Genomic DNA, 22331 nt, shown 5'->3' on the forward strand with positions numbered 1-22331 from the left:
GACCGTATGCCTTTTTCAGCGGCCCAAAGCACCCGAAATCAAGGGGCTGAAGCAGGTGGGAAGAATGAGGTGGCATACAGAGCGTGATGATGTTGTTCTCCTCACAGTATGTCTGGAAGTCGGCAGAATGGTGGCTTTCGTGACCATCAAGGATTAGAAGACGATATGGACCAGTTGATCGGTTAGTTGTACATCGATTAAAGTGCTTTAGCCACTCAAGACCTGTCTCATTATCTGTCCAGCCATTTTGGGTCGTAGCAATAGCCCAAGTGGCCGGGAGGTTGCTTTCTCGGTACCAATTGGCAAGGGGATATTGGCCTGCAACCACGATGAAGGGGTCGATTGCCTGACCTTCTGCATTGATCGCTTGAATCGCTGCAACCCGTTCCCGGTTTCCAGGCTGGACTGATTTTGGCCGTCCACGCCTCTCCGAGCTGGTAACCACTATACCGCTTGATATCACGCCCATCATAAAGCCAGTCACTTCCTTACCCTCCACAATAATCAACAATTAATCTGTTATTACAAGAAGATTTAAACTACCGATTTTCCCCTCAACCTGCGTGTTCAGACACCCGTATGAAGCATAGAAGATAAAAAACCGGCAAAACACACTAAAAAACGGGCCCTTCCGATGTCTTACGCTTTTGTGCCCATGTATGAAAGATAGAAACGCGAATCCGGTGCCACTTTCCAGCATGACGTTGTGACGACGGCACATGCTATCCCTTGGGTTATGACGGTTGCGGTAGTATGACAGGTCAATGTCAACTACTCTCGGAGATTCCTATATAGAATCTCTTCTGTTGATATTGTGATGGCGTCGTTTCAACACACAATATATGAGTCACAAGCTTGGGAGCTTGTTCAAATGCCAATTGCGCCGCTAAATGCAAGTTGAACGCCTGTACAATTATTACTTCTTCCAGCCAACGTTCCAGATAACGTGGGCGATATCGCGAGCAGTGTTGACCGTGTCAATAACGCGGCCAAATACGCAATCCCCGGATTGTATTTCACTTTCCAGATAAGGCATAAACATACCAGACGGGGTGCGTCGCATACCCGGAGGCTCCTTACAAAGGCTGCCCTGTGAAATAGACCTGCTCAGATCGCCATTGGTATCCGCATTGGGGGGTGACGCCCGCCCTGAACGGGGGCTCAACAACGCATTGTCGAGGCTGTCATCATTATCTTCCTCCCCAAAAAAGGACCTGCCTGACTTCTTGGCAGATCGCAGGGTCTCTTTTGAATAGTAAGGGGACTTGAGCGGGCTTCGAGAGTGCTTCATGGCAGTCTGTCGCGGCTCGGGAGTGTTTTCGCGGTATTTGAGGGTAGTGGAAGGCAGCATCGCAATTGTTTTTCCTTCAGCTGCTGGCTTTGACTTCAAAGTCTTGTGTCGGGATATTGGCCTCTTCTTGGTTTTGACTCGCTTTATCATAACCCCGTCATCCAAGTCACTATCAAAACCGTAGTGGTCATCGACCATATCTTTATCATACTTAGCTTCAACAGCTATGCACTGCTCAACTTGCTCATTGAAATGAACATGCTTTTGCTCAAAACTGGAGGAAATGATTCTAGATGATTTTAACGAGGGAGCGACGCTACTTTTTTCTCCGCCCAATCGATATGATGCAAATGGGCAGGCGAAGTAGTCTGTTGACGAACGACCGAGGTGGAGCTGGAGGATTCCTCGGGTCTTCTGGGCCTTCACAGCTGCGGTGGCTTGCTCCAATAATGAGGCCGTGGACAGCGAGCGCTGAAGCATAACTTCATACGTGCTTCTCTTCTTCAGAATGGGCTTCTTGTTGAGGATGATTAGTGAGTCGGCCTTTGACAGCGACACACTCGAGGACTCTATGTCGGTAGGGTGGAGGTTCTTTGGTCCTGACTGCAGAGGGCCATAGAGCCAGGTGACATCACAATCCTTGAGCCTTGTAGATGTAAGTATTTCAATAGAGCTTAAGGGAGCACTACAGGGAGGCAAACCAATTAAGCGATTCAGGGGAGATGGTCTTGAGATTGTTCTTGGTCTTCATCCATGCCCTCCAAGAAGCATTTTCCAATCGAGCGCTGTTTGGAAACTCTTTCCTCCATGTTACAACGTATCGCCATGAGGACCAGATATCCTCCTCTCTCCATTCATTGGACAGATAATCGACTTGGCGCGACGGCCTACTTGAGACTGCAGTGTCATCCTCCGCATGTTCGGATTTTTCGTGCTCTGGTGTTTCGGATATTGATGTATCATCACAAGCCTCTTCAGAGGCCTCGTGTTCTGCAGGAGAGACGGTATAAGAGTCGCCTGGTCGGGGACTGGGGGATGGCTCTGGGTTATCATCGTAGTGAATATCAGGACGGATCTCTGGGTGAGCGTAGAGCCTCTCTTGCGCAAAGGATGGAAACATGAAGTGATCTGCAGGTGATTCAATAAGACCAATGGTGCCATCGTAGCCAGAGACAATAGAGGGGTTAGTGGCAGGAGTAGATGCGTAAGAAAGGTCGACCGAGTCGGCGTGGATGGTACGGGGAGACGAGGGAGCAGATGATGAGTTGGATTCGGCGGAAGTCTTAGAAGCAGGCTTGTAATGCTCGCTCAGGTGAGAAGTGGTGGAATATGGCGAAATCGAAGAGATGAAGTTGGAATGAGAAAGTGAGCGTCGCAGGCCGGACGCGGCGAAATAACCGTTGTCGTCCGATGGAAGAACGGCAGCCATGATGAAGTTTGGCGCGTACCGGAGGGGTACGCAGCGTAGCTGGGTGCTGCTGGTGTTGGTGCTGTGAGTGTGGATGTCTACGATGAATGGTAGACCAAACCTGGTCGAGACGCAGCGACGTTAAAGCGATTGAGCCCTCCCCAGGCCCAGTTGCGGGTGACGAATTTCGTGAGGATTCGATAAGACTGGCCAAGTCTGGTCTGACCTGGCACTTCGGCCACCGGCTGGATAGCGGATGCCTGCGCCCCGCTGTGATGGTAGTGGGTAAGCGGTTACAGTGGGCGTTTAGCGTAGTAGTTGTTGAGCGCCCCCAGGTTTGATAATATCGAGTATCGGGAGGAGGAAGACGAAGAGAGTCGGAGGGCGAAGATAAAAAAAAAAAAAAAAAAAAAAGAGACAAGTGGGAAGAATATATGAATGAAAGAGACGATAGATAGGAGGGAATGGGGAGGTCCCCGCGATGAGGGGGAAATGGTAAAAAAACGCCTTGGGTTTGGCTTTAGGAAAGTGCAATCCAATGGGAAGGAAGGGAGAGCGGGGGAAGAATAAGAAGACACAAAGAAACGGCCTTATTTTGAGACTGCGAGTCAAATTCAAGCAAACTTAGAGTATAACGGTACTGTAGAGTACATAGATAACCGAAAACATAACCGAGGAAACGAAAAAGTCTATACAGATGAGGGACCGGTGAGATGATTCTGAAAGGTGTACAACTAGAGACAATGCTTTCAGTAGGTAGGAGTAAGGAGCGATTACGAGAGAAGGGATGAGGTCGAGATCGAGGCAAGACATGAAAAGAGAACTCAGCCCGGTAAGATTTTACACTTGCCCCAGACGTGGGGTTGATTAGGGACATCCTTCCAGTCCAATTCTACGGAGCAAAAGTTCGTTATCAAGCCATACAATTCAGGTGCGCCTATAAGTATCATATAAGGTAGTACACAAACTCACGCCATTACAGAAGGTTGATTGATAATTGCATCTTGGGCATTACAGCAACCTGCTTTGTACCGAATTGCTACTCTGTAAAACGTGAGAAGCATCAAAGAAGGGAGGCATGGGGGGTGTCTCTGAAAAGCGTGAAAGGTTCCAGCGTGGCCTTCGAACCAGCATGGGGCGCAAGCGAGAGGGGAGTGTTGTGAAAATGAAAGTCCCGAGACAGGTGACGACGTTTCTATCGTGGTAGTAAAAAAGTGCCGTGCACACGCGCCTGTATGTGTCTGTGTGTTGGCCAAGGTTCAATTCATGGAAAACAACGTGATTCTAAGTGAGCATTGTTTTTCCCCCTCGATGGTAGGGAGAACATCAATTGGAAACGCGAAACAAAACTTCTGCTCTAGATAATTATTCTGAGTCAATCGAGAAACCTGGGTTTCGGATATCATGCTATTGCATTTCTACAACAATGCCGCGAGCCAGCCATCCATAATGAATACCATTTATCGACAAAAGGACCCAATGCGGAATACAGCTCATCCCTTGAATTATGACCCGCTCTGACTTACCCGTTGAAGCTTGCGGCGCAGGTCAGAGAGGCTCAAACCTAGATGGCGACAATGAACTAATGGAAGTATCATTTTTCTATTACTGCCCGATGACAGAGGCTGTTCACGCCTTTCCTTTGGTGGTTGATGCAACGTGATGTGATAGTATGCGAACCAAATGGCGCGCGTTGCCCTTGGAAACTCCACAACCACACGTTGCTTTGGCAAACGTTTTTTTCTGATGCCCTCCCGCAATGGCATGCCTCACCCAAATGCAGTGCTCTGCCTTGACCATGTATGACTTAGACGACGTCATTATTTGTCGTTTTGTGCTCGAAATTGTTCGTCTTTTGGCGTGCTTAGTGTGGCGTCGTGCCCTACCCTCAATCACGAAACTCATACACAAAATTCCAGTGACCCCAGCAAAAAAACATTTTTCGCAGCCTTGGCTGTACCAATGCACTGTGCTGTCCTTATTCTAATTATAGGTGGGGGTGAGAGAATTGTTAAGAGATCCAGAAAACAAACTCGGAGCAAATAGGCCGTATATGTCGACCATGGCTATTCTCGTCGCTGCGGTTGGACATAAGAAACCTAAACTTCTGGAGAAAGGGGTCGTCAACTACTAAGCGCAACTATCCGCGATGATGCTGGCGGGCGCCCGGGAATCAACCCGGAACTCTATTGGCGCCAGAGAACTCAATTCTTTGGGGGTCCAAGCACCATGGTAGCGGGCTTTTTTTTTTTTTTTTGGTCGCTGTACATGTAAGAAGACTAGCACCTGTGGACGTGCGCTTGCCTTCTCGTCTCTAGTGCTGGGTGCATAATACTTCCGAATTGCAAAGGGGGTTCATTCACCTCGTGCCTGGCCAGAAGCCAACTAGAATCTTAATCTAACTTCCGTGCTATTTCTGTTATCATTTAGACGTACAGCCTCTGAACTTCGGTTTAAATCACCATCTGCATACCGGCTTTCAGTCATTGTGTCCAGCGCCTTATCGTCATGTCCCTCTAAGTATCTCATACCAGCAATAGACCAGACGTGTCTCAACCATATCAGCTGAGGTGCATCTCCAGTGCCGTATGTGGCTCCGTAGCTTTCTCGGCCATGCTCAATACGCTCGTTACATCACAGAAATGCACCCCCAAACTGCGGTGTTGTGGCTATTGTAACAAGGTTGCAGCATTCTTGGACGCCAGATTGCTTTTGATGCGATAACGAACGGTACGGCCCGTGCGGCCTTTGTGGTCAACGTTTAGTTGCCTCAAGGATCGACATTTCTCCATAGCAGACTGGAGGAGAAAACCTCTCGATTAGGGTAGCCTATTGATACTGTGCTGTATCCCTGTTCATCCCTTTCTTGGCCTAGTAGCCGTGCAGATGGTTCCAGCTCACGTCCGGGGTTGATGTTCCCGGCCCACGCAAGATCGGTCTCAAATTTCAGCTCGTTAATCGTCATAATGACATTCCGATATCCCTGATTGCATTCCACGTTGGAGACTGGGCCATAGTCGAACCAATCACGAGCATTGGCAATTGGCAAAGAATCATCCGGTTCACTCGTTGTTCCACAGCCGATGTAATAAGGCATTCAGGGGTAATGTCTGATGATGGTTGCCACATTCAAGGCTTTGAGAATTGGGCTTCTGCCACCTAGAATGCTTGGGCCTAGTATTTATGTATCTATGTATATTTTTCGTCCGGGGGGGCTCCTTGCAACTCACCCTTCCCGTCACACTAACCTTAATATAGCTTAGTTCACCACCTTGGGCTCTTTTTTCCTATTAGATCAGTGCCGACGCGCTCCATGATCCCGTTCTTCCGCGACCGTGATCCAGCTGGACGCTCTGAACCAGAAGGAATGGAGTCTACAGCGCCCTCTACGAACAACGTTGACGTGTTATATTCCTCAATATTTGCAGTGGCTTCTTTAGCGACGCCAGCTCTCAGCCTGCAAGAAGTGTTGAGACGGTGTGGCTAAGGTGGTCCGATCTGCTGGTGGCTAGGATGTGGATACTAATAGTATTCCATCATATGTCAACTCAATCAATCAATCACCCCAATCAAATCAATCAAATTGCCGAATTCTTCCTTTCAATCAAATCAATTCATGCATTTCGTAATTTGAAATAATTGATATATGACAAATGCATCGTGCAATCGTCTATCGAGGCAAAAATTCAGATCTTCCCGGACCACTACCCTACACCAGATAATCACAGATGGAGGTCTACTTTTTAATAGCTGTGGGTCAGCCCCAAAATTAAGTATTTACTATCGTGTTCTAACGCGTAGCCCCACCACGGGTATGCAATCTGGAACGCGTTTCCCAACCATGTCGCGCCACCAAAACAGCCCCTTCTACATATGCTTTTTTTGAATTTCATCAGCAAAATTTCGAATTCGCCACTCTCCCCATCGCCAGCTGGCTTTCCGCCAGCAACATTGACCCCTTGCCCCACACCTCCCCCTTCCGTCTTCTCACGATTGTCTTAGCCGATGACGGTTGCCAAGCGGTTGGAAAAGGCAGTCGTTGCAGCTTTACCTCCTAACCCGACTATTGGAGATCTGTCCAAGATTACCTGGAAGAACCGTCGCTTCGTCCAAGAGGATTCGCTGGCTCGAAAAGGTGCAAAGGGAAGGAAGAGATGGATTAGGTCGCACAGGACCTTCCTTGTCGAACTGAACTATCAGGATCAACCGATAGGTCATGTCTGGTGCTGCAATCGATGTGACATGAAAGGCGCAGCGGAGTTCTTCTCGGTGCAAGCCACGTCTTCCGGAGCAGATCATCTCCGAAAGCATGTACCTGTCCTGTTCAATATTGTTCAAAAGATACCCAGCAGCTGACCGACCTGCATAGGGCTCACCGGATCACCCCAGCCAGCCAGTCTAGTGAGCATACTGGCATGTCCGGCATATGAGAATTTGATACTTAGGGGGAAGGATGAAGGGATATATAGGATTAGAAGAACCAGGCTCTGTTATATAATTAAGCGTCATGATATAAAATCGGTTCTAGAGGGACTTAGATTTTGGCTATAGCTTTTATTTGCGGTGATAATAATAAACCTGGGGTAAAACTTTACGCACTGCGATATAGTATCGCCGCACCCTTGACGTGTAACAAAGGCCCAATCAGAAATTCAAGTCTACCCCCTGTAAAAGTCGAGGCTACCCCCTGTAATACAGCGTAAAATAAATCAATTCTACTACAATTGAGTTTGGTATATAGAACTAGGGGTCTAGATCTGAGAGATTGAATAAGGATAGGAGGGGCTCAAGCCCATGCCGAGCAGATATGGCAATGCCGTGCTTCTTGCCCGGTTACTCCGAGACACGTTTAGGACTTAAAGCGAAACCGCACTTGGTACATATAATAGCTGCTTCCGGTAAGTTATAATAACGGCTCGGCCCCTCGAGCTTCTGCAGCTTTGCTGGGGGGTAAAATGGGATGGCTACGTTGTTCGTGAACAGAGGAGCGGGCCATTATGACTAAGCATATATAAATATAATAAACAGGATGGAATGGCGGAGATGGAGTAGATATTATACGAAGGTGATAAACACGTGAGTTTCAGTAGACGATGGCAATGAATGTTGTTGTTTAGATCTGGAGTAGTCAAGTTGTTGAACTCGACAAGGGTCAGACGACGGAAACGCAATGCGTTTCTGCTGATAATTCTTGATTAGGAGCCTGCCCTATACAGTGGGGGGCAAAAAGTATGAATCCAAACGCAAGTACCGGACTGATTGGGCTAGCCCGAACAGGCATGTGTTATGATGCCGCTTTCATATTGCAATTTCGACCTAATAAGGTCAATTAAAACAGCTTCAATACTTTGTATACCAGCCTTCAGCAGTAATTATAGCGGTAATACGGTTCGGCATTGTATCGCAAAGGTTCTTCAAGACCCTTTCTTCAAGGTTATCCCAAGCCTCCATTGCAGCTAAGACTAAGGCGTGTTGTGTAGCGACTGTATCCTCTGCGTGAGTCAGTTCCGGGTGTAACCGATAGATCTCTGCTTCATCAACGCCCACAGATTCTCTATAAGGTTCAAATCAGGCGAATACGGCGGCCATATCACCAGCTGGACCTGAAGCTCTTCCAGCAGAGCCTTGACGATACGGGCGGTGTGTACAGACGCGTTATCTTGCATAAAGATATCGCCCGGCTGAGGTAACCACGGCAGGATGATAGAACAAAGATCATAGGATGCCAATGGCGTTGGAGTTACCGACAAGAGGCACTAAGGGTGTACGAGATCCGTGACCGAAGGCAGCCCAGAACATCTGCCGTATGGCGCCTTGTCTCCTAGCCTCGCTGACATCCTGTACGCGAAGGGCTTCACGAGGCGATAGGAAGGTTCAGATAGGTCTTATGCCCTGACCGCGGCGGACCATACACTCATCACTCCATTTGACCCTTCGCCAATTGATGCCCTGAGATCGTATGGCCCAATCGAGCCTTTTGCGTGCCTGTAGCGGCGTCAGGGCCACACGTTTCTTCTGCATCCATTTTCTCTTGTTCATCTCACGTAAGAGGTATCGTAAGGAACGCAGCTTAATAGCGTTATCAACAGAATCAAGCAAATCTCTCATTGTTATATGTGGATCGGTTGTAACGGTATCATAAATCTGATCCCGTTGCTCTTCTGTAAGCTTGTGTGGCGCACCTGATCGCGGCAGGGATATATTATCGGCTCCACGTTGTGCCTCGCGGCGTAGGGTCGTTTTGATCGTGCCGAGAGGGATATTAGGAAAATGCGTCTTGATCTGTGAGTGCGTAAGTCCTTGCCTACATAATTCACATATACGAGACCGTAATGAAGGCGATAATTCCTCCCCTCGAGGCATCGTTATGGTGTTGTGATGTGTGTTGTGGGGAAGAAATTGGCATGCAAAAGCGGAGGGGAAAACGCGTGCCTAATCGGGTTAGGGGCGGGCCAGCTACTTGCGTTTGGATTCATACTTTTTGCCCCCCACTGTATGTATGTAAGTATGAATAGTATCTCTTAAGACAGCCATAAGTTGCGGAGCTATATATAAACCTTCTGCTGCTTCCACTGATTCTATGCCGCATCCTATATCAACGCTTCTATCAGCTGCATCACCTTTGCCGGCCTGGGCTCTAACTAGCTATTCTTCAGGTTGCTTGCAAATGACTGACCTGCCCTGAGCCGCACTATATTATCGATAATCCGCCTTATGTCAATTGTTCCGCTGATTTTCTGCCATGGTCCCCCGAATAGCCAGTCTAGCATCTTATGCGCCCCTATAACTTGACTGTAGAGCATGCAGGTGAATTTTTCGATATTGAGTTCCTTACCTATATGGAATAGCGCCTCTCTATCATCTGCCTATCGTATTGCCGGCTGCCCTCCTATCTTTTGGCGGTGCCCTTTCCTATATGCCATCTATTTGATGATTGTGCTTATGACGGTATGGCTACCGATATAATATCTATGCGGCATGCTGCTCCTTAAATGTAAGCACTGCCTTCACTCTGACCTTATCCTGATCCTGCGGCTGATCCTCGAATACAGCCTCCAGAAAGAACAGCCCGGCCTACTATAGCAGCTAGCATGCCTATATATAAATGCGGCTCTATATAGCCTAGCGGACATAATCTAATACTAAGTGCTGCATAAAAGCATAGTAGTGGGTTCATATGTGCATTTCTATTAACTTTTATTTAAATTAAAGAAATAATAAACCGGAATATAGCTCAATTAAGTGCATTATGCATTAGACTGCTTATGCCACTATTATCGATCTCTTCCTCACACTTGTCTACATCTTTATCCTCCTCTTCTTCCTCACTATCAGCATTCATCTCTGCCACTATAGAACCTACTGTCTCGGCTGCTGGGAAATGCATCCCCTTCAAGCTCTTTATTAATATTATGCAGTATGCTCTACTGCTTATCTATAAACCAAATAACCTAGCATTAAAATGCCTCTTTATATCTAATACAATATAACCTTCAGTAAAAGCTTAAATAGCGGTAACCTGCTGAATAATACTTAATTATTAATGGCTTCTTGCCTTTATGGCCAAATAGTATGCCGCTTAGACTTATTGCTATAATGCTAGCGAGCCACTGCAGTGTTTCTATCGGCATGCTATTAAGTCGCCAGCAGCAGCAGTCTATCTTACGGTTAAAGCTCTGCCTAAGTTAACTAAGTAATAGTTATTTACAGATTTCTTGCTTATCTTTCTTAGCCCTATTGCCTATTACTTCCCTTGCTTATACCTATATAACTGCATTGTAAATACTGAGTAAGTCCTAGGAGCCAAAGTGCTATATCTAATCTAACCTCTTAACCTACGGCAAATTGTGGTCTATATCCTCTTCTAAATCTCCCTTCTGGAGTCACATAGCGTCCTCTTCTTTCAGCCAGGCCTAACTCTTAGCAATTATCTCTTCTATAGCGCTGCATCTTATAATATCAGCAATATCTAGTATAATGCTGATTTCGCTATCATCTCAGACGATCCAGTACCAAGTATACCTCCTACCTATCTAAGTCTACAGCATAACCTCTTCCTATTGTATCTCTGCTTCTCTATACTCTGCTCTTTTCTAGTGATAGACAATATTATCTTATACTACCATAAGATACCTATATGCAGATATAATACAGCTATACCCTTTTAATACTAGAAGCTATTTAACTGCTATATTGCCATCTTCTGGAAGCTTTAAGTTAAATAGATCTGCTAAGTCTCTGCCAGTATAATAATTAATAATATCTTATAGTATATTGCCAGTTAGTTTACCCGTTGGCTCATGCCGCGAGGCGGGGCGAGCCAACTAAGCAAGCTTAGTTGGGCCCAAAAGTGTGAGACGGCACAAAAGTGTGAGACAACCGAATGGACCGGTTTTTGGTGCTGTTTGCGGGCATTTCCTGTTCTTCAACACTCTCATCAGGTCAAAAAATATGAAAATTACTGGAATTATAGAAATGAAGCTTCTTGTGATAATATATTTGCTATTGACTATATGTGACTGGGCGAAATGACTGCTGCGGCGCCCAAATGGCTTCCTAATTAAGAACGACTTCTCATGCATTTCTCACGCAATTTGGGGGTGTTATTGTTCATCGTAAAGTGCCTGAGTGGCCTCTAAGGCTTCGGCTTCCTCTATCATCCGATTGATGAAGGCATCGTCATACCGGGCGTGGTGTTGAGGCGGGCATGGTGTTGAGGGTATCGTCGGAGGGGAGGACTCGCGGTCTAGTAGGCAGGGCGGCGATGAGGGCATCTTGAGATCATCTTCATCAGATAAATCATTATCTTCATCCTCATCCTGATCGGCCGGCGCTTGTGTGAGCGTGAAATCGACGGTATCATCGCTGCAGAGAAGTCGTGATAAATGGGCTGACGAGAGGGGCTTATCTGCAAAGCGTGCTTTGCGAATAGCCTCACGGGCTTCCGGGGCAAGCTGGGTATCGATCGTAAAGAAATCCTCCTTCTTGTTCAGTTGAGAACGTATCTCAGCTCGTGAGGCGTCATATGAGGCATATTCAACATCCTTTCCGGTGTGTTCGAGCCACTGTTTAAACTGTAACCTCTTTTCAACGCCGTTGACGATAACCTCCTTCTTCTTCCGCCACTCATCTCTTATCTCCTCCATCTGCCGGATTGCAAAAGATCGTAGATTCCGAAGCTGAAGTCGCTGTTGTGCCTTATTTCCTGCATTTACATCCTCAGTATGCTGTTCTCGAAGCTCTTCTAAGCTCACATTGTGAATATATTCTCCTACCGGTTTTGCTCGCTTGCCGCGCTTTCTCTGGTGATATCTCTTCTCGATACGCCCTTGGCGATCTTCAACGTGATTCCTCACGATATCTTCAAGCACAATAGCTTCACTGACGATCTTCCGGACCGACTCCAGTCCCCTGAGCGTTGGGGAGCTCAGAATATCGTGATAGCGGTTACTGACATCTCTTGCTGTATCAGAGGCCAAAGGGAACCGATTTTCCGCCGGTAAAAGCGAAGATAAAGCTGGATCAATAGCCTTACGCGTCTTCAGCTTCTTTTTTAGAAGATAGCTGACTGCAGGTATCTCGGTGGGCGGGAAGATTCCTGACTTTTCGAAGCCTGTGATGATGTGGGCCGGCGTGAAGCCTTCATCAAAGATCTCCTGAGATAACGAGGATTAGTATGTGAAAAGCGGGGTATTTGAGAGAAGGTTGTAGCTGATTACACATACCTTGAAGGAGCCGGCAAAGTCACGGCGGTTGAAGCTCAAATTTCCCTTCCGCAAAGCATCTCGCAGCCTTTTTTGGTGTGCATTCTTTAACCACTGAAAAACACCAAGATCCATTGGTTGAAGCATGTGAGTTGAATGAGGAAGAAGGAAGGCAACGAGGATATTAAAATTTATACAGTATTCTCGAAAGGCGAAAGAGCCGTGACCGGAGAAGCCGTCGATAACGAGCAACCGCCACACGAGATCCTCTTCAGCCTTTCCTTCCGTGCCCGGAGGCTTGTCATATGAAGCGGCAGCATTAGAAGGGCTTTTTAGGTGCTCGTTACACCCAAACCACTCTTCAAAATCCAGCTGACGATGTTGAACTGCTGCAGACTTATCCCAAGACTTCCGGTTGAAGTCTCTCGCCCACTCGAGCGTTATATCGCCATTCGAGAACGCTGTATCTGACTGTGCAAACCGCATCTCGAGATCGCCTTCTATATTCGCCCACTCGAGCGTTGGAAAGGCTTTGAAGATAAGCCACGGCGGAGTGGTCTCTCCGGCGGCGTTGCCTGTACCGATCACGGTACAAGTCTCTCGATCATTAGGGGAATATACCTCTGTTGCCGCCTTCTTATTAGTACGTACAACGAGGCATTGTACTCGCTCTCGCAGTATTCCGACTCTAATACCTGCTTGATCAGCATTCCAGATTTCCGAGGCGCCGATTCCGTATCTCGTGATAACCTCATCGAGCCGCTTGAACCACTGCTTCGTCTCCTCCACGCCGGCTTTCTCATACTCATAGCGCGCCGCTTCCTTCGCCTTCAATATCGAGGTATCAAGCTCAGGATGATCGTCACGGAAGCGCCTGTACCACATCTTCCCAACCGGCTTGGCATCAGCATCACGGCGGCTTCTTATGGTGTTGACTGCATCCACAATCTCGCTTTTAGAAGCTGGAAGACCGGACTTCTGCATCCACATAACGAAGCTCACGATAGCCTCATCTTCATCATCCGAAAGAAGTCGCGGCCGGCCCATATTTGGCTGAATAACTAGTTCATAATCAAGGGTATTAGCAGCTTCAAGCTGCTTGATAATCCGAGCAATAGACGGCCTCTTAGAGCCGGGATATCGTCGTTCAGCATCGCGGAGAGAGAGAGCCTTCTTTGGCCCGTTGGAAGCATCACGAGATAAGCCCTTTTGGAGTCGTTGGCGTGAAATAACCACTGCCTGAGCAGCTTTAATGTTAGGTATTGACGGCATAATGCAAGTGGACAGAAATGGTACTTTTTTTACTAATTGGCGTCTAGATTTGCATGAAAATCACATAGAAAATCAATGAAATTCGCGACAGCCAGCGGTGAGGGGTTGTCTCACACTTTTGTGCCGTCTCACACTTTTGGGCCCAACTAAGCTTGCTTAGTTGGCTCGCCCCCCCTCGCGGCATGAGCCAACGGGTATACATCTATCGAAAGTGCTTTATGAATGTATTTAGCTAGAGTGCTATTTTGCATTTTTGGCAAATAAGCATATAATGCTTATTATTAACCCTTATATATTTATCTATTGCCAGCTAGTAGTGCCTAGATGATATATAGTGATAAAATAAAATAGAGTAGTAAATGCTATTATGATCTTATTCTATACTGCAGAACCCTTTTTGCCAAAATGCCGTAAACCTTAAAAAATGATGCTAACCCTAACTAACCTCAAGTGGAAATCTTAACCAATCAGCGACTCGGCCCAGTAGTAAGCGACATTGCAGTAATGCATGGCCTGAAAAATCGCATTTGTATGGACGATTCTGTCAGAATCGTCTGCGAATAATTCCTAGGGCAGAGGCAAATGCGGCTGTAGTTTCAGAAGCTCGCTGAGTTAGAATATGGAGGTGTTGGGGTTCAGAGGGGGATCCGCCTCGTCCCGATGAAAGGACTGGTCGAAGGTTATCTCTTCGTGCCGTCGATGTAGTATTCTGGCTTGCCGATGATGCAGGTTCAATTGTCTATGACGGTGAGGCACGCCGTTCGATGCAAGTGATGTCCTGGGACAAGATTCACAAACAGGAGTGAATAGTCCGGTGATTTAAGGCTGATGGGAGTAAGGCATAGGCCAAGAAAATATGGTAAGGGAATGGGGCTGGTTATTTCAGTGACTGAAATATAAAACTTCCAAAGCTCGCTGCCGTCTCCGCCATGAGAGACCCCGCTCTAATCGGATCTGCAATCTGTCATCATTCTGATGCATACCATCTTCTGCTTCTTCGCTTAATCGGATAGAGAACTGACCCACCTGCCCAAAGGGCACTCGGCTCCTCCTGGAATTCCCAGATAGCACCTTCATTTATACCGTAAAACTGAGCCATTGTCAGGCACTCAATTACAAGCTTGAAGCTACGGCCACCTTCGACTCGCAGAATGTGGGGAATTTCTGTATTTCGAGACCTATATTTCTCGCTGGTGTTGGCGTTTCGAGCTGGAAGAAAAAAAAAGACACGAAGTGCTGTGAGTTACAAATCTAACTTCACACCTCATAGCATCCTTGCTGACCGACGAAGAATCATGCTTATGTGCACGTTGACTGCTACGACAACTTGCTATTGTCTGATTCCGTAGGGTTCCTTTGTTCACGAATGCACCAATAGGCGGATGGGCGGTAACCAGAGCTTTAGGAATCCATCTCCTCTTACGAGCGGCCAGCCAGCGACGAATAACGCAAGGGGAGTCCTCCGTTCGTGAGGGAGTGATTTTCATTCGCTAAATGAATGTCTTTTCTTCTCTCTTTTTTTTTTTTTTTTTTTAACAAAAAAAGCGAGAAAAGAAAGAAAAAAAATTGGAATAAAGGAAGGAAGACAAAAAGAAAAATAGTCGAACACGATCAGGAGCATCAGTCCTCAATGTTCAAGCCATGGTATGCATTAATAGCTTCATGTTGGAGGCCACTTATGAAGGAAACCATTCAAGAGTGTGATTCCCGGACAAGCGAATACGACATGGGAAGGCAGAATACCCTTGTTCAACTCGCCAGGCTGAAGACTTTCTCCAGTGGTAGCTACTCACTAGTAGCTGTTCCGTATGCACTACTTGCTGGCTTAATGGCCTCCAAATAGTCTGTCAATAGCTGAATTGTAGGATCCGACGTTTCGAGCTGAACGTTGACGGCAAGTCTTCCCAGAGCCTTGCAATATGGCGCATAAAAGAAAATATACCTGCTCCCAGTGACCGGCAAATAAAGAACGGAACAGTTGAACTAAATCTAGAACTAAATCTAAATCAATGCGTTTCCCTCGCAGAGTGTTTTAGTTGAAGACAGGAATTCTTCTATGATGACTGGACGGAGGGGAATGTGGCAGTGAGAGTTGTTAGGAATGCTGATATTTTCACCCTCTAGGAGAGAGTGTGTTCCTCATATTTATGGCAGTTTCCCCTCACCCTAGCCTCATGCCCCCAATAGCCTGATGTGGTCGATTTTCGAATGAATGGGCTATAGACCGCGCAAGGATTCCCTTTCTCCCGGAAGACATACGCGTCACTGAAGAATCATATGGCATTCAAACATGAATATCAGATTAGAGCGTTTGAAGACATGATTCTCCCGGCCTCGTGACCGGGTTCCAGTAAGATTTAAATGTTACTCTAACATGCGTTTAGAACCATTTGAAACGGCCGCCATGCCCCTTGATTCAATGGTCTGACCAGCCAGTTCCAATATCACCCCTCACTAGACGTGGATGGGGGCTATCTATCAATATAACACCTCGAGGACTTCCAGTGGATGACATTGCTTACGACCCATTATGAGAGGTTTAATGGCAGTGGTAGTCGCTAACACTTAATATCAGAAAGAAAGAAGCATCATACTGTCATTTCCGTCTCAGAATCCCAATTCATCTGGATATACAAGTTTCTGAACGGACCAAGGAGAAGCATAGGCTCTCTTCAAGTATGCCACACCCTCCTTACTAGCGGCCGCATTATTCTTCCCCACGTTCTCATTCATGGGTTTGACATATTCGCTGGATGGAGTCGAAGGGTGTGGCAGCAAATTATTAATAAGCATCCCAGCACCTGCGGTCTAGTACCATATTCGGGGTCAGCGTGGGAACGACACAATTGCGCCTGGGAAGACCATACCAGACAGAAATCGCATCGGGCACCAAACACCAGGACACTATTGCGGCACTTGGCAGAGCCCTGTTCGTGGTCAATACTCTAGACTTCGAACCAGGAATGGAGGCTTACATAGTAATTCGCGCAGGGGCTAGTCATCTTAGGCAAGATGCGGCAGATCAAAGATAGCTTAGTCGTATATCGATTCTCCAGCGGAACGAAGTGGAAAGATATAAAGGATCAGAAAGAATGAGATCAAGGATCCGCAGGGCCAGGGTATGAAACCTTCCTAGTACAGCCTTCAACGCAGCACAGCCGGAAGGGGTAAAATACTATCTATAATTAATCAATAACCCAACAGCTAGAGCGAATGCCATTCTGATGGCAAAATCCGCCAGCTCGTGCCGTGGCGGGTGCGATTGGTTTGGCTGTATTAATTAAGCAATTCTTACGTTCAATTGGCGGGTGGCCACTTACGCTAAACGTGGATGTTACTGTAGTTCAAGAATTGCCAAATTATTTTGCCTTATGGAGCCGGCTGCAGTGTAATGTTGTGTCTGCACGGTGGTAGGAAGCTTGTTCTGATCAACCAAGCCAAGATGCTGAACTAATCTCAAACGTCCAGCTATTTGCTGTGACAGGCGCTGGTTTCAGAAACTTCGCCATTGCCATGTCATGTCGTTGCAAAGCCGTATGCATGACACCTTTCTGACCGAATCGTGCATGTGGAAAGCTCCCTGCATCCCGGCTCATGTTTGGTTAGCAACAGGTAGGAGACTTGAGAGGGTCACATGCTAAATCCATGCAAACTGCACAGCCGACGCCGTTTAACGCCTATTATGCAAGCCCCAAAGCATTTGGGATGCGGCTAAGGGGCCACGGAGTTACATTTTTAAGAGTCCGAGTTAGTCGCAAACGGCACGCCCACGACATCGCACAGCTCTTTCTGGACTCTGATAAAGCCATCATGGAAGTTCTCAAAATAAAGGCGCTTCATGGGCAGGAACTGCGAGGACTAGAGGTCGTTATAAGTGATGCATAATTTGATATGTGAGTAGCTCAAAGATAATCCCAATTTCGTCTCTAGATAGTACGCTATTTTATATCGTAAGCTGGTATATAATAGCTGCTCGTAACAATGTAGCAGTATGATGTACGCTCGCTGACGTCAGAAAACAGATATAGTTAGCACTAACGATTACGCCACGTTTCAAGATATCATCGAGGCGCTCGCTCTTCTTTAACGCTTGCATTAATGGCTTACTGTGACCAGCCGACGCGCAAACTATGCGGTGCTGCTCAAAAATACAATCCAGTCCAACAAATTATCAAGCAAATCAAAACAAATGTACGAATGACTCGTTGCGTATCGAGAATATCAAATGCTGTATTTGAAATTTAATTTGATATATTTGTGATGAAGCAATATTGTGGGTGTCGAAGGTATCACTAAAGGTTTAATTAACAACTCCTTACATAGGATCCACATCTTAGCCACCGGCAGATCGAACCATCTTAGTCATACGGTCTCAACAATTTAACACGCACCATAGGTGAGCGGCTCTCGGGGAGGTGGCCGTGCCTACCCGGAATCTGTCGTGGTTTTCACGAGGCTGATTAGGTTATTACAACCTCCACTTATAATCTCATTTTCTTGGCATGCAGGTTTTGAGAAAGTAGCCTTATCGACAGCTTGTTCTTTAACAAGTGCGCAACAAACGTCCCAACCTGCCCGAAAGTGGCGGCGATGGCATCCTCTACGACAAATCCGCCCACTGCTTAAGACCCGGACGGATGGCTCAAACGCCGTCATCGCCACTCAACGTCACCAACACTGCCGCAGCTACGGAAGCAGTCCACTCTGCGTGCCCCTTATCCCCTCAAGGATAGTAAACGGACTGGAACGACAGTTCATTCAATAGATTTCCAATAACTTGCTAGACTTCTGGAGCCGCGAGCTCTCCAGTTCCGGATCTGCCTCCAAACCTACCCACAGCAGCGTCGCTGCCTCGCCTCCTGCTGCTTATGACCACTTAAGCCATCAGCGTCAACATCAACGACGATGACGAGAACAAAATATCGACCACCCCTCATCTCCAGGGGCAACCGGTTACTACCGCCCCCATTCCGTAAGGACCTTCGTGACTTCATCCTCCTGGAAGCCAGAGCTCCGGGCAGAACATGGTAACTACGCAATCCGGACCCTCATCTTGGAAAGCTCAGCACTGTTTCGGACTGGATTCGGTAGGTATTTCAACTCAACTCTGAATGGCTATCCAGACCACCGACCCTGAGATCCGTGACTTCCTCGTAGAGAAGCAGGCGGAGTGGGCAGCAGACTCTAGGACCACCACGGTGGAGACCAACAAGAAGTGGTTTACCTATGCGGTCGCAGACTTTCCCCGTGGACTAACCGACTTCCATGGCAATAAGTTGGACAGCGGAAGTGTTGTGAAGGATGAAATAGAAATCCAGACGGGGCTCAAGCCTGTTGACGTGCGCCCTTTGTAGCATACCTCGGATAACCCCTTGATAAGACACTGCTTGTCTCTTTCCTGAAGCCGACTAAGAAATACTGGTCCCTATTTGGCAGCCGCACGGCTACGCTTGTTGACAAAAGCCGATCGTCATAGGCAGTGTAAAACACTCTGGGACTACCCCTCCCTCCGCGCCTGCCACAAGCAGCCTCCCTGCCGACGTTGCGGTAAGACTGGCTACGCTCCAGATAATTGTATTGCCCCAGAACAATGTGTCAACTGCATCGGTCCTCACCGCGCCAACTTTCACAAGTGCCCAGCTCGCCCAAGGAAGGCCCACGGCGTCTTTCGCCGACTGATCAAGGAATAAAGAGAGCATGCCCGAACAGTAATCACTGAAACATGCCGTCAGCGTAATCTAGAAATGCAACCAGAACTGCAACCACGCGCAGCTGAACTGCAGAGAGACAACACTGCGAACGGAACCGAGCATCGATCTGTATGGACGATGGTAGTTAAATAGCCTGTTACTAATACCGAGATAGATTCGAATGGATCGATCCTTGAAGGCCGCAAGGGATGAAAAAGTGTTGGTCATTGCTCTCATGGCCTCGGTTGCCCTCCGTGTGACGCATGGGGATCAGCGGGACGGAAGAAACAACAAGATTTGATGACGTCGGAGCCGCTCCGATGCTAACGCCGGGGATATAGGCGATCTGGATAATGTTGGAGGCTCGAGTAAGAATGGTGGGAGCCATAGAGTGAACGGTATGTGTCGATAAGAGAGAAGTTCTCCTCGAGGCGGCATCCTTTTCGGAACCTTGCATAGGGTCCATGTCGAAGACAAGGATAGATGTGGGACTCTGTGACCTCTTAGGCTTGATATAGAACCTCCAAACTAAATATGTAGCGGCGAAAATTATTACAATGCTAGCGATGATACCGCCAATGATGCCACCAATGGTTAGGCCGCAGCCGCCTTTCTCTGATTCGGCCTCTGCATTCCTCCTGGAGGCAGATGTAGCATATTGGGCACAGTAGAGGGGAACGGTATATCGGCAGCTCTCGCTATCTGAGCATTCGGGACATTGAAGCCCAGTGCTATTGTCACAACTGATCACGTCGTTACCTTGAGGGGCTAACTCAAGTACTGTGGACAGTTGTTAGCGGCAGTCGATAGGCATGAGTACAAGGGGCTAATAGTCACTTACCACGACTTAACTCATTCCAGACTCTAGCACTGATACATCGAGACACACCCATGTTGATGTCCCACCTGTGAGGTCGGCAAGAAATTGACAGAATATCGGCGCTCGAAAGTTGGCAAGTATCGATTGTTTGGGCTGATAATTTAAGCTTAAGCTGGGTAGGTTATCAGCACTGGCTTCGCAATGGCTAGATTTCGATATCGAATTGTGATAGAATCTGACAGTGGAGAAAGTAAAATGGAAGATTGAATGGCTCATTGGAGAAATCTGGGGTGACGAACATCTATGGAAAGAGCTGACTTGGGCTAGATTTTGGGCAGATTCTAAATGCACCTGCCTCACTGGAAAATTAATTAGTCCTGGGTTCGGGAGGAGTTAATAACCTTTCTCTACAAACGAGCTGTAAGTGGCCTTTCGCGATTTCCTAAGCAACTCCCCCAGATTAAACATTTTAAATTACCTACTGGGCTGAGCACAGATCGTATGATGACAAAGTTAAGCCAACGTATCCGTGCACACGTCCGTGTCCCAAGCCTACTCGTTTTTGGCATGCTGGAGTCTTAGCTTTACCATAAGCGTAGATGCGGGCCCAGGAGAAACCCGTATAGAGCGGGAATTTCGGGTTGTGCAGGCGATTGCGTAGTATAACTAGGTGATATTTGGACTGACAGTAGCTCATAATACGATTATGTTCATATGTGGCTCCAGGAGTGTACCGCTTCCCCAAAGTCGGGATGAATTTCATAAATGATATGCCAAGCTGAGTATCGGGTGGTCAGGGCTTGAGATTAATGTAGCCAAGGCGGAAGCATAAGAGGGATCGAGAGCTGGGTGAAAATAAACGCTAATTTTATATATCTCTTTGTTAGAGTCGATGTATATATGATTACTACTTTCTTACCTGACTGCGTCTACCTCGTCCGAGTCTGTCATTCCACGAAGGTGCTTGGCGATTCTGCGTCATATGATCGCGTTTTCATACAATCTGGCTTGCCCAGGAGGCTGTCGTGAGGATCTGGGATTCGGTTGGGCAGGATAGGAGCTCCTGACATTCTTCCCTTTCGCATCTTCAAGGAAATCCATAGGTTGGATTTGATGAGTATTTCATTTTCAAGCCGTGTTTGCTGTCGAGTTATCAGATCAGGCTGTAGACCCTTTGCCGCAATCCATGGTGAGATAACCAGCACGTCAGTGCTTCAGGAATATCGCTAAGAGGCTGCATATTGTTCGATATTGATGGACTGTCCTCTGCTGCTTCGAGCCGGGGCTCATGCATAAAAAAGGTTGCTTGTATCCTAGTAGCTCCTTCTGCGACTGCTGATGGTGCAAGCGTGGTGTTGTATCTGACGTGGGGGTGCTGAAGTGAAATGAGGTCAATTTCCTAATCCTGGGCTGGAATATAGGCAGGCCGAATCGATGAAGGATATGCTCGATTAGGGACTTAAGTATGGGCACGGAGGAAACTATTATCGTAATGGCCTCTTCCATTTGAAGCCAAAAGTATGCCGGTATTAGAGTCCTGAACCTTTCTGGAGAAGCAAAGTCCAATATGCATATCTTGATGAGCCTCAAGAAGATGGTTATAGCTGCAACCAGGCCAAGCGCCAACAAAACGGTGATAAGACAGTGTTCCACAGTCGATTAGTTAAGCTTCCAGATTAAGAGCATTAGCATGATTGCTAAAGTCAAGTCATCAAATAAAGCAACTCCTTGCAAGAGGAGTTAGCATCATGCAATAAGGGCCAATATCGTGGTTGATAACTTACCTATAGTCACGTAGCCACATATCTAAATCTGCTGCGCACTTAAGCACCGCGCATCTAGAACCTCATTCCCAGTGTGCATTAATTGGTCGACACTGGATGGGCTAGAAGATTTCAGTGCTGATAATGCAGGCAGCTTGAATACCAATTATAAACTAAATGATTGCATGCCAGGCCTCATTGATGCGAACTTTAGCAGTAGAAACCCAACTGAGGTCCTAGCGGGGGCAGGCACTAAAGTTAACAGTAAAATAACCATATAAATATATTAAAGGGTCTTAATGCCCTGCTCCAGAGATGTACTATAGCTGTAACGGCCCAGCCCATAATCTACACTTAAATCAGTATTATCTATTTATCTAGAT

The 22331-nt window shown here is 47.1% G+C and overlaps 3 protein-coding genes across 3 annotated transcripts; 1 reads left to right on the plus strand and 2 right to left on the minus strand.

The window, feature by feature from the left end:
- Positions 1-916: 916 nt before the first annotated feature.
- FOXG_14451 (uncharacterized protein) lies at positions 917-2720 on the minus strand (the record flags this gene model as incomplete). Its single annotated transcript, XM_018394508.1, has 2 exons — positions 917-1937; positions 1993-2720. 2 exons carry the CDS (start codon positions 2718-2720, stop codon positions 917-919), a joined length of 1749 nt encoding a protein of 582 aa, XP_018254677.1.
- Positions 2721-18786: 16066 nt separating this feature from the next.
- On the plus strand, positions 18787-19365 carry FOXG_14452 (uncharacterized protein; the record flags this gene model as incomplete). Its single annotated transcript, XM_018394509.1, has 2 exons — positions 18787-19025; positions 19152-19365. The coding sequence occupies 2 exons, from the start codon at positions 18787-18789 to the stop codon at positions 19363-19365; spliced, it is 453 nt and encodes a 150-aa protein (XP_018254678.1).
- Positions 19366-19525: 160 nt separating this feature from the next.
- Positions 19526-20258, minus strand: FOXG_21724 (uncharacterized protein; the record flags this gene model as incomplete). The annotated part of the gene is made up of 2 exons (XM_018402071.1): positions 19526-20145; positions 20207-20258. 2 exons carry the CDS (start codon positions 20256-20258, stop codon positions 19526-19528), a joined length of 672 nt encoding a protein of 223 aa, XP_018254679.1.
- Positions 20259-22331: the final 2073 nt, after the last annotated feature.

Source organism: Fusarium oxysporum, chromosome 15 (assembly GCF_000149955.1).
Source record: "Fusarium oxysporum f. sp. lycopersici 4287 chromosome 15, whole genome shotgun sequence".
NCBI classification, from domain to species: Eukaryota; Fungi; Ascomycota; class Sordariomycetes; order Hypocreales; family Nectriaceae; genus Fusarium; species Fusarium oxysporum.